This window comes from Chiloscyllium punctatum, chromosome 5 (assembly GCF_047496795.1).
Source record: "Chiloscyllium punctatum isolate Juve2018m chromosome 5, sChiPun1.3, whole genome shotgun sequence".
NCBI lineage: Eukaryota > Metazoa > Chordata > Chondrichthyes > Orectolobiformes > Hemiscylliidae > Chiloscyllium > Chiloscyllium punctatum.
Genome location: NC_092743.1, coordinates 86,923,590 through 86,938,751, shown reverse-complemented (window position 1 = coordinate 86,938,751; position 15,162 = coordinate 86,923,590). Strand labels below are relative to the sequence as shown.

At 42.5% G+C, this 15,162-nt stretch overlaps 1 protein-coding gene across 10 annotated transcripts in view; it reads left to right on the top strand.

The window, feature by feature from the left end:
- LOC140477201 (coiled-coil domain-containing protein 102A-like) overlaps nt 1-15,162 on the top strand; it is a 570,837-nt gene that overhangs the window by 324,153 nt on the left and 231,522 nt on the right. For all 10 annotated transcript variants that reach the window (XM_072570682.1, XM_072570683.1, XM_072570679.1 and 7 more), the window contains one exon: nt 2,879-3,049. In XM_072570682.1, coding sequence (XP_072426783.1) covers nt 2,879-3,049 — 171 coding nt within the window. The remainder of the gene's footprint in view (nt 1-2,878; nt 3,050-15,162) is intronic.

The window sequence follows — 15,162 nt, the reverse complement described above, 5'->3', positions numbered from 1 at the left end:
TGAAATTTTGATTTTTATTCAGCAGAATGGAAAGTGCATTTCACTGAAGGTTATCTCACACAAGTGAGCTTAACCCCTTGTCTATCAAATATTGTTGCTCTGTAGACAATTATTGCTTGTATTATTCTAGGATCTATCCACTCCTATTCTTTGTTTCCCCTTTAACTTTTTAATGCAATAGTTGCCACAGTTGTTAGTCACTTGCATGTTCAATTTATTCAGGATTAAGTTTTAAACAGAATGTGGGAGACAAATGTACAATGAAGTTATAATTACCAAATTAATCAATGATTTCACTAATTAGATGGAAAAGGTTGTTTTGAATGTGAGCCTGGTGCTACCAAAAATCAACTGCTTAATCAATCAACACATTTCAAAGATCAATGACAATTGATGTCTCTTAACTAGTTCTTAATTGGCCTTTTCAAATCCATTCATTGCACAGGAAGCACAATCTGGTCAGGGTTGCAAGCCTCACACTTGTTTTTGTGAACTAACCTCAAATTAAGTAAAAGCAGGAAAGGTTGAATCTAGTTTGTTTTGCCTTCTCTGAATGAATATCCATGAAACTGATTTCAAATTGAAATGTCTATTTGAACTGAAATTGAACCAGCAACTGTCATCATTACATCAAATTGTCAAATGTCTAGACTGAGAGAAACCGAAGTCGCCAATATAATTTCATTCTATCATGGCAAACATGGAATGTTTCGACTTTGATTGTGTGGCATTTTCAACAGATAGCCATTTAAAAGACATTTGGATAGATACATGAATAGGAAATGTTTGGAGGGACATGGGGCAGCAGCAGGCATGTGGGACTAGTTTAGTTTGGGATTATGCTTGGCATGGAATGGTTGGACCAAAGTGTCTCTTTCTATACTGTATGACTGAATGACTCTACAAAACCTTTTTTGAACAATGTTTCAGGCATTATTCTTTTAGTCTATTTATCAACACCGGACTGGCAGCAACCTGAGTGGGTGGCTGTCTCTCCATTAGCACAGGCTTTGTTTCTTGTCTTTACCAACACATTCTGTAGCTGCCTCCTTAACTGGGGTTAGGATTTGTTATACGGGATGCCTCCAGGTCTTGAAACATTTCTGCCTCTTATGAGTGGCTTTGTCCTGCCACTCAGAGAGACAGAGTGATTGAGTATTAGCTCAGTAGGTATGTAATGACGTATGGGCACGTTTACCCATGACAGTTCCTGACCCTTCCTCAGTAAGTGTTTGACAGCCAACTAGTTGAACTCTCACATGTTCAGGTCATATGTTCCATCTAATTGGGTGACACAGTGGCTCAGTAGTTAGCACTGCTGCCTGACAGCACCAGGAACCCTGGTTCAATTCCAGCCTCATGTGACTGTCTGTGTGGAATTTGCCTGTTCCTATGTGGTTATCTTCCAGGTGCTCTGGTTTCATCCTACAGGCAAAAATGGGTAGGTTAGATGGATTGGCCACGCTACATTGTCCATAGTATCTAGGGATATGCAGGCTGGGGAATGCATGGTTTCAGGGATAGGGTGGGATGTTCTTTGAAGGCTAGACTTGATGGGCTGGATGGCCTGTTTCCACGCTGTAGGGAATCTATGATTCTATGACAGCTTGGCTACAATCCCCCAAACTCTTCTCTGACAGCCCTTGGACATTCATTTCTACATTGTATGGTGCTGTATTTAGTGTTATTTTGTTGTGAATACGTGGTGTCACTGACACAGATGCAGTACAACAGTTTGTTCTTTTACTGCTCTGCACCCAGGTTTTGGAGTAAGCTGCATGGTGTTAGCCTGTGTTGCAGCTCTATCCAGACAATTCGTCTTACTCTGCCATCCCTGGGAAACAGGATCTTCCACCTTTCCTAGGTAGCCTGGAGGACTTGAAGAGTAAAGCCACGTGTTTCTTGTCTGCAATACCAATCCTGAAGAGCAGATTAGCCCGTAAACTTATCCGGTGAGGACCAGCAAATAATGGTGTACTAGAAGGCTTCAACTTGAAGAGCACCGGTGATGTTCCTCCCTAGTTGGGATAGCTGAGTGTTTTATAAATAGCATGGCTAGACCTTTGACGCCATGATGTAACAGAAGGGATATCGACTTCCTCTTGCCACATGATTGGGTATGTTCCCACGTCATGCAGAGCCACTTAGCTGACTAGTTCATGGACGGAATACATCCACATCCTGAAATGAAACATTAGCCCCTGTGTTCCAGATAACAATGCTACCAGTTGAGAATGACATGAACAAAAGGAAATGGATAGATTCCCAATTGAGGTAGAAGGGAAAGGATGACTGAAAATGATGAGTCTTTGTGTAGAACTTGATTCAATGTTTGTTTTGTGATGTAGCAAATTCTGGCATAGTCATGTTTCCTCATTGATCTGACGACAGCTGACTGACTTACTGGGTGACCTGACCTCAGTGCATGTAGATCAGATTAGGAAGGGGTGACAAGTTTTTCTCCCTGAAAGCATGCAGGGAACCATGCAGTGGGCATTGCGGGTAATCTCTCTTGTATGCAGTTACAAAAATTATCAGATTTATTTAATTCAATTTCATAATTTGCAGTAGTGCAATTTAAGGCAAACCCGACCAGGTTGCTAACCCTTCAATCATAGATACTTTTCTATGTTACCAGCAATGGTCTGAGATTCAGATAGATCTAGATTTATTCATTAAAGAACACCAGGTTGATAGTATGACTACCTTCACCTTCACTTAATTTTACATCTGCAGATTTATTTTTAAATCAAACTTAATATTCCAGGTCTTAAATACTGTTTCTTGATTTTTCTTATATTCACTCGTAACTTTGATATATTCACTTGTAACTTTATACTGAAGTGAATGAATTGACTTTTAAAATATTTAACTTCAGGAACTTTCTGACTTTCGACATGCCCACAATAAACTGAAGAAGCAATACCAAGACAAGTTGGCAGAATTCACCCATTCCAATCGAAGAGTTGAACAGCATGAAGCAGAAGTGAAAAAGTTAAGACTGCGGGTGGAAGAGCTGAAGAAGGAACTGGCTCATGCAGAAGATGAGGTATGTGTTAACGCATACATTAAGCATTCCAAGTCATTCCGTTTTGCATTAGTAATCTGGAGTAGCAGATGTGCAGTTGAAGTTAACTTATTGAAACCCTGTTTTGACACTGTGCAACTGTTTTAGCCTCAGAATATGAACCATTTTTGAGCATGGAGGTAAATATTAAAAACAATTTAATTTGGTCTGGTCTTCACTCTTGTAAAGATCAATTACTTTTTTTAAAAAGAAATGAGGATTTTCCAGGAATTGATGGTAAAAATATCAAGTGACATGATTTTGCATTTTAGGATTTTTACTGTAATAAACAAATTGAAATCAACATAAATGAAACATTATTCAATAGGCAACCAATATTTCTTCATTATCTAATTAAGTTGACAAAACTACTTTGTGATTCATTTATTCCACATTATTCTCCACTCTCTGCATCCATGTGGCATGTGGATTAACTTCTGAACTACTTCGAATTTATTAGAAGACTCTCTTCTTGTTACGATATTCAGCATAATTGAGTGTCCTTTTGAAAATCACTTCACTGCATCTTCTGAGTATCCTCAAACTGACATTCATCATTTTCACACCACTGCACAGAGTAGCCAGTTTTGATCAGCCTGGGCTCTGAGTTTGAGAATCTGTGCCTAGCAAAACTAGATATTCCCTTTCGTTGTGAGAACTGTCCCTTTGATTTTCAGTAGATTTTGACCTAGGTCTCTTCCTGATAATAACCAAATCACTTGGGCCTGTTCTATGATTTCACCATTTCCCATTCCACAATATCCTATATTATCTTAAAATGAATGAGAGCTCCATATAATACATAACTTCCCATGAAATCTTGCATTTGTAACAACTTAAGTTATGAAGGTTGATTGAAAATCAAATGTGCCTATTGCTGTATTTCTGTTTTTTTTGGTTTTCAAGGGCAACTAAGGATGGGCAATAAATTCTGGTCCACCAGTGATGCCCACGTCCTATGAAGGAATTTAAGAAAGTGCTAACATGGTTCCAATTATGACAGGAACCAATAGCGGAGTTTTATCAACATCTTGATTTCATGTACTAATACAACATGGAAGGAATCTCGATGATCCATCATACCTATTGCTGGTTCTATGAATGAATTAGCCCTATAAATGTACTGCAAAGCCCCTTTTGTCCAGAATGTATATTTCAATAATCACATTAGGATCAAAAAGCTATCCAAAAAAAAATGTATTTGATAGTATGTCTCAATATGAAGATGTTTTTGATGGTTACTTTAGGCAATATATTGAGTGGGATATTCCCCTGCTTTTAGATGACAGGAAAAGTGGCAGAAAGTGTAAATAATTGGGTGGATTGGCACTATCAGCAGGACGTTCACATCCTACAACCTCAACAATTAAGTTCTTGGTAGAATGTTTCATGGTGAGCCTTCCCAACCCATCAACATTTAGAGCAGTTCAGTGTCCAATTAATGAGTACTTAAAGGCCTCAACTTACAACTGCCCTGATTACCTGCCTTTCCAGCAGACACAATAAGTAGCTGACTCCCCTTCTGGCAAATCTAGGCAACCAGCCTGATGGATTGTAGTGGGGGTTCTCTATTGGCCCAAACTAAGGACCTGGATGAGGGTGAAGTGGCTGCTGAAAGCAACCCCCTATCCTTGGTTCTGTACCTCCCTAACCCCTGACACCTCTCTGTCTTTGTGACCCATTCTCATGATTTGCCCCATCCCCAATAAACTCATTCACCTTCTCATTCATCATTCCAGTTTGCAGTGGCTACCAGCCTCTAATTGGCCAGCAACTTCATCCAGGGTGGGACTTCTCAGCTGCAGCCATCTGATTGGTTGAAAAGCTCACCAATCAGGGATTTATAGGGAGAGGCTGAATAGGCTGGGGCTATTTTCCCTGGATTGTCGGAGGCTGAGGGGTGACCTTATTGAGGTTTATATAATCATGAGGGGCATGGATAGAGTTAATGGTCAAGGTCCTTTCCCCTGGGTAGGGGAGTCCAAAACTAATGGGCACAGATTTAAGGTGAATGGGGAAACATTTAAAAAGGATCTAAGATGCAGCTTTTTCATGCAGGGGGTGGTATGTGTATGGAATGAACTGCCAGCGGAAGTGGTGGAGGTGGTACAATTACAACAATGGTATATGAATAGGAAGAGTTTAGAGGGATATGGGCCAAATGCTGGCAAATGGGACTAGATTAATTTAGGTTATCTGGTCGCATTGACACGTTTGACTGAAGGATTTGTTTCTGTGCTATACTCCTCTATGAATAATAAGTGCTGACCTGTTACTCAGTCCGGCAGCCTCCCACTGGTGGTGAGGCAGGGAAGGTCTCTCATCCTTAAAGAGGAAAATCCCGGCTATTGTGTTCATCCAAAATCCAATTCTGGATTAGTGGTGCTGGAAGAGCACAGCAGTTCAGGCAGCATCCAAGGAGCTTTGAAATCGACGTTTTACCTCTTTTATCCAGAATCCAATGCCTTGTCAAGAGCTCTGCAGCTACTGGACATTTTCACTGATTAATATTTTCATGAAGTTGGATGTTAATTGTTTTGTGCCATTTCTTTCAACACAAAACAGCAGGTATACACTTCAACACTGAAAATGGATTTTATCACAGACATTATTTTGTCTTCCCCTCCCTTTCAATTGGATGAATTTTACCAGATAATTGGAGATGGACTAGGAGGAGAAAGGGCTGACAAGATGGCAAAGGCACAGGAGCCTTGCATCTTCCTGCTGCTTCTGTGGCATATTGCCAGCAGTGCCCCCCTTGCCAGTAGAGCTGTCTAGTTGAAGGACAATGGAGACACTTCGATGTCCATTTAAGGGCAGCCTCTCAGCAGGTATCCATGGTGTGGGGATGACTTATGGAAGTATCTTCTCTGGCAGTAGTGTCTGCCTTGTTTCTGCCTAGCCTTGGCTTCCCCAGGCACATTCAATAGTCTACAGGGCATCATGGCAAGAGTGGCTAGTGTTGGTCATGAGCACTGCTGAGCAGCTGGCCATCTAACCAGGCTGGTACATCCTGAGGGTGGGGTGGTGATACTATGCCACTCTCTCAGGCAACTGCTGCCAGTAGCAAGGTTTGGCTTGGGTCTCACCATCAACCAAAGCTGGCTGATTCAGCAATTGTTGTCGAAGGTTCTTAATTACTTGCTGGATATAGCTGAGAGCCACAGGTTGTCCTTTGGCATATTGGCTAAATGGTAATTCCATATCTGTGATCAATGATAGGCTGTTTGAGCTCAGGAGACATTACTATCCAACTGTGCCTGGCACACCTACATACGCCCACTTCCAGCAGTGGCATTGGCAGCTGAATGTTGTGTTCAATTGTTAGGTATTTAATAACGAATCTAGTAGATGATCTGTGATCATTGCGCCTACTTGTTAAGCTTGGGTGTTGACTCAGAGAAACGTAATAGCCACATCAGGAGCAACAGGAAACTTTTGAAATCATGATAGGATTAAACATTTTACAGCATTCCATAAAACTCTAATTAAAGTTTCTGTACTGTTAGAAACTAATGACATCTTATATCTCTGGGCAAATCAGACTTACAGAATGCTCAAGGCTGTATATTCACACTGAATGTGCAAACTCTGCCTTATTTTTCTTCCTTAACTTAAATTTGCTGTGGACAACTGTGGCATCACCTAACTCTTGCTCAACTAAAGAGTTAACCCACTCATTCAGATCTGTATGAAACACAATAAACAAGTTTCTTTATGTAAAGGTATTAAAATTCAAAAATGCTAATTTGACTGACTAAATTCACAATTAAAGCTGAAGTGCTATGCAGTGATACTTTCTAATATCAGTTGTTGCTCATTCCTACATGATGTATTATTATTGAATATTGTCACAGCTGCACCTCCAGAATTTAGCAGAGATCGGCCAAGCTGCCAGAGTGATCGGAGGTGAGGAAATTAGATAAAGATTGGAGAGATCAGTGAAGGAAGGTGCTGGAGAGATTGGGGAAAGAGAGGACAATATCGTAAAATCATGAAAGGCATAGAGGGGATTATGGGAGATTGAGGTTTTTAGGAGGTTGTTGGATTTGGTGGGAATGTTGGGATGGTGAGGAGATGAGCAGTTATCTGGTGGGAGGTGGGGAGAGGTGGGAAGAATTGTTTTGAGAGTTGAGGGAACGATCTCCGGTTTTTCTTTCTTCATCCACAAGCAGCGCTGAAAAATACAATTTTCTGTAGCCCACAGAAACCTTTATCTCTGTTTAGTTACAGTGTTTGCTAAGTCACAGGAAACATGGCTGGACAACCTTAAATTTTGAACAAGAAATGGAATCAGAGGCATGCAACTAGGTTAAAATCTTTCAATGAGCATTCTGCCTTCAGGAAGTGGATTAGTTGCGAAGCTTCCCCTTTTGCCTGCATGTCAGCTGTGCGTAGGAGATTTCAAGGCATGTGGACCTCGGGACTCATTTGCAATTTTGATTTTCACCCAACCAGCCTGGAGATTAAAAGTTCTTCACTTGGAACCAAACAGTAATAAAATGTGTTAAAATAATGCATCAAAAATATACCATTCAGCATTATTTTAAAAATGCATATTAAGAACAGTTTGTGTTAAAGGTGGAAACTTGTCATGACTCCAGGTGATTTATTCCTCATGGCTTGCAATTATATCTGCTGAATTCCTTTTGGTGTAGATTGCTGCTGACAAACACCACTGTAAGAAAGATGTGAAATGTGTATCACTGTTGTAATATTAACGGTTAGCTATTTTAATATTTAAGCATTAATATTAAGAACTCAGTGACAGGTGGGGGGAAGGGTTTAGCAACGAAAAGTCAGCAAGGGTATTCACAAATTGCTGCGGTTCTTTAAAAATAATTTATACTTTGAATAATGAGGATGTCACTGGCAAGGCCAGCATTTCTTGCCATCCCTGAATAAATGGCTCACCAGGTCATTTCAGAGGGCAATTGATGGTAAATCACATTGCTCTGGGTCTGGAGTCACATGTAAACCAGAACAGTTAAGCATAGCACATTTCCTTCCCACAAGGGGCACTAGTGAATGAGAAGAGTGTCTCAAACAATCGATGATAGTTTCATGGACGTTTTAAAATTAGCTTTCAATGAAATGCACCTTCCATTAGATCCTGCGATGGAACTTGAGCCCATGTCTCTGAGCCAGCAGTTAAGGTCTCTGGATTACTAGCCTAGTGATGTTGTCACTGAACTACCATATTCCTTGTTACAATACATAGCAGTGGGTTTTGTGGTGTTTGAGTCTCCTTCTGTGGAGAGGCAGGACACTTCATTAAAAGATTGGAATCCCACTGTGCAATCAATTTCCCTGGCTACCAGAAGGGAAAGATAAAATGTTAACAAGGCCTTTATCTTTAGTCTCCACATGTTTTCTGGCTGTTATTGTCATTTCCTCACTTCCTGTAAAGATTGAGGTGTTAGATATTAAAATTGGAAAATAAACAAACACCAGGAAAAGAAGGAATGAATTGACTTCATTTGGAGGTTAGGTTTAGGTCTTAGCAGCCTTGTACCTTATCAGAAATGCACAATACTTTTAGGAAAAAATTCCTCAAATTAACGCTGTTGTGATTCATTACCTGAATGTACTACTACTAAAGATATATCAATTCCCCACCTCACTCTCAGTCAATAAAACTGCAAATTGAAATTTTGAAATAATCCAAATATAAATGGGAATTTAAACTCTGACACTTTCTCACAACACCTTCTCAGCTATGACTGCCAATGATTGAGCCAACTCTTGCAAACTCCATATCCTAATTGTATTTGCCAATCCAGTGCTAGCACCACAAGATAGATCCTTCAATTGATGCCACTGCTGTACATTCTAACTGTAAGAAAATGACATTTTTAATATAGTGGTACTATTGCAAACCTGCCATATAGGATTTTGCTTCTTTGTTAAGTATATCAAGGTTTTAAAATTAAAATATTCCTTCTGAAGTTGAGGCAAGAACTGGAAATAGCTATTTTCCCAGAAAGCTTCACTTCTATTTGGAGGCACATGGTACTGCACAGACCGTGCACAATTTGTCCCTTTTAAGATACCGTATATGTCTGACTATGCAATGCAAGTAAAGGTGTAGCACATTGAAAATAATGGGCCGTGCACAACAAAAAAAGGTGATGGGTCCTACTTTAACCTTGGGCGTTAATGCAACATGCCTGGATCCAGGTCAGTAACAATGTGTCTGGAAGATAAAATCTCCTAGATGTTGTTGGAATGATTGAAATTTGGAATCAATAACTATCAGGATGAAAATTCCAGACCACATGCTGCAATTGAAGATGAGAGAAATCAATCAGGCATAGTAGAGATTATAATATCTTTATTTATGAATTCTGTATGAAAATGAGAAGATCTTGAACTGTTTGGACACTTTCTGGATTAAACAGCACTTTATCAAGGAATGAGATTGACAGCTTAATCATGTCCTAATTAGAAAGACAAATGACTTTGGTATAATAGCCAAACAAAGCTTTTAGAGAGTTTGGTGATGTGGTATATTGTCTTTCATTGTGGGAAAACCTGGTTGGAAGAGACTATGGAGCCTTGTATTCAGGATTGTGTAGCAACCCTTTCTGCTCATTGTTTCCCCTCAAGACTGATTACTAAACTTAGTAATCTCTGACTAAGCCCCACTCTCTGCAACTGGATCCTCAGTTTCCTGACCCACAGGCAACAATCAGTGAAGATTGGGGACAATATTTCATTGTTACTAACACTCAACACTGGAACCCCCCAGGGGTGTGTACTCACTGATTGTCCATGACTGCGTCGCCAAACACCAGACTAATGCCATTTACAAGTTCGCTGATGACACCACCATAGTTGGTCGAATCTCAGACGGTGATGAAACAGACTACAGATGGGAGGTGGAAGATCTGGAAAAATGGTGCACTGAGAACAACCTAGCTCTCAATGCCAGCAAAACCAAGGAACTCATTATTGATTTTCAGTGGGACTCTTTATGTGGATGTGCTGGTTATAAAGGCCCAACAACGTCTCTTCTTCCTCAGGCAGCTGAGGAAATTTGGCATGATGGCTAATACCCTTGCCAATTCTTATAGGTGTGCCATCGAGAGCATTCTGTCTGGATGTATCACTACCTGGTATGGCAACTGTACCATTCAAGATCGGCGATGATTACAGAGAATGGTGAATTCTGCCCGGACAATCATAAAGGTCAACCTCCCATCTATAGAATCCATCTACCAGGCCCGCTGTCAAGGGAAGGCTGCTAGCATTCTCAAAGATCCATCCCACCCTGGCAATGTTTTTCTACAACCTCTAACATCAGGGAGAAGGTACAGAAGCCTGAATGCACGCACCAGACGGTTTCGTAACAGTTTCTACCCTACTGTTGTTAGAATACTGAATGGACTCACAAACTCTTAACATTCGCCTGTACCTGTGTTTTTGTTTTTGCTGCTGTTTATCTATTATTTACTATCTATGCTACTTAACTCTGTGATCTGCCTGTGTTGCTTGCAAGACAAAGCTTTTCACTGTGCCTCGGTACACATGATAATAAATTCAATTCAATCCAATTCTATTTCAAAAAACCTAGGGAGTCAGATGGGAAAAAAACCTCCAAGGCTTGCAGTAAAGGAAGAACCTCCAAGGCTTGCAGTAAAGGAAAGTCTCTCTCTGACTCTATCTCTTTTGCCCGCGCTCGCTCGACAAACCCTTCATCCCTGAGCTCATTCTTGTAAACCTCCTCTGGAGGCCTTTCAAAAGCTAGCATATCTCTCCTTAGATATGGGGCCCAAAGCTACTCACAATATTCCAAATACAGTCTGACCAGAGCCTAATTCAGCCACAGCAGTGCCTCCTTTTTTTCATTCTGGCCATCTTGAAATGAATGCTTGCACTGCATTTGCTTTCCTAACTGTCAAATAACCATGTATTTTAAACTTAAGGAAATTCTCGACTAGGACTCCTAAATCCCTTTGTGCTTCAAACTTCCGAAGCCTTTCTCCATTTAAAAGATAATATATTCTCCTATTCTTCTTTTCAGAGTTCATGACCTCATCTGTATTCTATCTGTCACTTTCTGTCCACTCTGCTAGCTGTTCAAGTCTTTCTGCAGCCTTTCCACCTCTTCAACACTTCCTATTCCACCACCTATCTTTGCGTTATCTGCAAACTTTAGCAACATTGCTCTCAGTTCCTTCATTCAGATCGTTAATGTTTTAGCATGAATAGTTGTGGCCACTGACCTTTGAGCAACTCCACTAATCATCAGAAAAAAGGCCTTTATTCCCATTCTCTACCTTCTACATGCCAGCCAAACTTCTATCTATGCCAGTACCTGGCCCCTGACACAATGGCTCTTATTTAGCAGCCTCCTGTGTGGTACCTTCTCAACTCCACCCACACTCTATTGGCACATCCTAACCCTATCATAAGCTGCATCTATCCCTAGGGGAAAAAAATTCCCCAATTCACTTCCTATCACACTTTCAGAATCCCAACTATCTTGCCTTTGACTATTCATTCACCACACAGTTGGAAAATATTGGTGACCCTCGCAAATGGCCCTTTAATTTAGTACTTTGAATGCCCACTTCCTTGAAATAGATTGTTGATGCACCTCATGGCCTGCTGCTGGGAACATTCTCCAGCGGTGGAACCATATTGAGGGTCACTGTTATGTAGCTTCATGGCTTCATCCATCCTGCTATCAGGAAACAATAAAAATCTGCTCAATGGCACTAAAGACAGATCAATCCCCTCACCATGGTCCTAAAGGAAGTGCAAGGTAAATTTGCAGATAATTGATCCATGACCACTGTGGACTCAGGTATTGTCGCTATGTTAGAAGAACAGAGTGACAGAGACTTAGAAACATTTGAACTGATCTAGATTTTCCTGCTCCTCGGATGCTGCCTGACCTCCTGTGCTTTTCCAGCACCACTCTGATCTAAACTCTGGTTTCCAGCATCTGCAGTCCTCACTTTTGCCTAACATTTGTAAAGGCCAGCTCGTGTCTAATTAATCCCAGTTTTAAAAAAGAATGCATTAAAGTAGTCGATAGGTGAATGTCTTTAGATTTAGCTTAAATAAATTTTCAGAGTCAAGAAGTTCCAAGAAAGAGATTCTTCATGGTATTAAAGCTCATGGAATTGAAAGCAAGCTATTGACCTAGTTAAATGACTGTTTAGTCAATGGGAGGCAGAAAGTAGCGTATGGATTAAATCAGAAGGAAGTGTCTAGTGTCTGTATGTGTGGCTGGGCTTCACTCTTCACAATATGTGTTAATGGATTGGATAATACAATTGAGAAGTATACATCCGAGTTTGCCACTGACACAAAGATTGATAGCATTGTAAGCAGCATGGACAGGAGCATGGAATTATAAAGACGTTGATAGATTAAGCGAGTAGTAAAATCTATGATGATGAATTTCAATGCAGGCAAGTGTGAGGCCATTCATTTTGGACTGTAAAAGGACAGACTGCAGTACTTCTTTCTCTTGAAATGACAAAAAGCTAAGAATATTGGAGTTCCAAAAAGATTTATGTGGTAAGGAGCAAGAAATGTCAAGAAGATTAACAGGATATTAACCTTTATAACTAGATTGGTAGAATATGTAAAGAAAGATGTTTTGCTGCAGCTGAACAAAGCCTTTCTGAGACTATATCTAAATGTTTGGACGCTGCATTTTAGAAAAGACATTTCAGAGATGGTATGGTGTAGATTCGCCAGGGCACCAAGCCAATGATTAGTAAGTTCACAGATGACACCGAAACTGGTGTAATGGACAATGAAGAGCTTTACCTTAGAGTACAACTGGACCTTGATCAGATGGGCTGAAGGGCTGCGGAGAGACAGATAGAGTTTAATTTAGATAAATGTGCGGTCATAGAGTCATAGAGATGTACAGCATACAGACCCTTTAGTCCAACCTGTCCATGCCGACTAGATATCCCAACCCAATCTAGTCCCACCTGCCAGCACCCGGCCCATATCCCTCCAAACCCTTCCTATTCATATACCCATCCAAGTGTCTCTTAAATGTTGCAATTGTACCAGCCTCCACCACTTCCTCTGGCAGCCCATTCCATACATGTACCACCCTCTGCGTGAAACAGTTGTCCCCTGTACCCTCTAGTTCTGGACTCCCCAAGGAGAAAGTGAGGACTGCAGATTCTGGAGATCAGAGCTGAAAATGTGTTGCTGGAAAAGTGCAGCAGGTCAGGCAGCATCCAAGGAGAAGGAGAATCAACGTTTCGGGCATGAGCCCTTCTTCAGGAATGAGGAAAGTGTGCCAAGCAGGCTAAGATAAAAGGTAGAGAGGGGCGTTGGAAATGCAATAGGTGGAAGGAGGTTAAGGTGAGGGTGAGAGGCCGGAGCGGGGGTGGGGGCGGAGAGGTCAGGAAGAAGATTGCAGGTTAGGAAGGTGGTGCTGAGTTCAATAGTTGTGACTGAGGCAAGTTGGGGGAGTGGAAATGAGGAAACTGGAGAAATCTGAGTTCATCCCTTATGGTTGGAGGGTTCCTAGGTGGAAGATGAGGCGCTCTTCCTCCAGCTGTCGTGTTGCTCTGGTCTGGCGATGGAGGAGCCCAAGGACCTACATGTCCTTGGTGGAGTGGGAGGGGGAGTTGAAGTGTTGAGCCATGGGGCGGTTGGGTTGGTTGGTCCGGGTGTCCCAGAGGTGTTCTCTGAAACGTTCCGCAAATAGGTGGCCTGTCTCCCCAATGTATAGGAGACCACATCGGGTGCAGCGGATGCAGTAAATGATGTGTGTGGAGGTGCAGGTGAATTTGTGGCAGATATGGAAGGATCCCTTGGGATCTTGGAGGGAAGGGAGGGGGGAGGTGTGGGCGCAAGTTTTGCATTTCTTGCGGTTGAAGGGGAAGGTGCCGGGAGTGGAGGTTGGGTTGGTGGGGGGTGTGGACCTGACGAGGGAGTCACGGAGGGAGTGATCTTTTCGGAACACTGATAGGGGAGGGGAGGGAAATATATCCCTGATGGTGGGGTCCATTTGAAGGTGGCGGAAATGACGACGGATGATACGATGTATATGGAGGTTGGTGGGGTGGTAGGTGAGGACCAGTGGCAATTGGAGGGGTGGGGCTCCAGGGCGGAGGTGCGGGAAGCGGAAGAGATGTGGTGGAGGGCATCGTCAATCACGTCTGGGGGGAAATTGTGGTCTTTGAAGAAGGAGGCCATCTGGGATGTATGGTATTGGAACTGGTCCTCCTGGGAGCAGATACGGCGGAGACGAAGGAATTGGGAATACGGGATGGCATTTTTACAAGGGTCAGGGTGGGAGGAGGTGTAGTCTAGGTAGCTGTGGGAGTCGGTCGGTTTATAGTAAATGTCCGTGTTGATTCAGTCGCCCAAGATAGAAATGGAGAGGTCTAGGAAGGGAAGGGAGGAGTCTGAGATGGTCCAGGTAAATTTGAGGTCGGGGTGGAAGGTGTGGGCAAAGTGGATGAACTGTTCAACCTCCTCGTGGGAGCACGAGGCAGCGCTGAAACAGTCATCGATGTAGTGGAGGAAAAGGTGGGGGGTGGTGCCAATGTAGCTGCGGACGATGGACTGTTCCACATATCCTACAAAGAGGCAGGCATAACTGGGGCCCATGCGGGTGCCCATGGCTACTCCTTTGGTTTGGAGGAAGTGGGAGGATTGGAAAGAGAAGTTGATCAGAGTGAGGACCAGTTCAGGGAGTCGTAGGAGGGTTTCAGTGGAAGGGTATTGGTTGGTTCGGCGGGAAAGGAAGAAGCGGAGGGCTTTGAGTCCTTCGTGATGGGGGATAGAGTTATACAGGGACTGGATGTCCATGGTGAAGATAAGGTGTTGAGGACCGGGGAAGCGAAAATCATGGAGGAGGTGGAGGGCGTGGGTGGTGTCCTGAACGTAGGTGGGGAGTTCTTGGACTAAGGGGGACAGGACCGTGTCGAGGTATGCAGAGATGAGTTCGGTGGGGCAGGAGCACGCTGAGACAATGGGTCGGTCGGGGCAGTCAGGTTTGTGGATTTTGGGCAGGAGGTAGAAACGGGCGGTGCGGGGTTGTGGGACTGAGGTTGGAGGCGGTGGATGGGAGATCCCCTGAGGTGATGAGGTTATGGATGGTC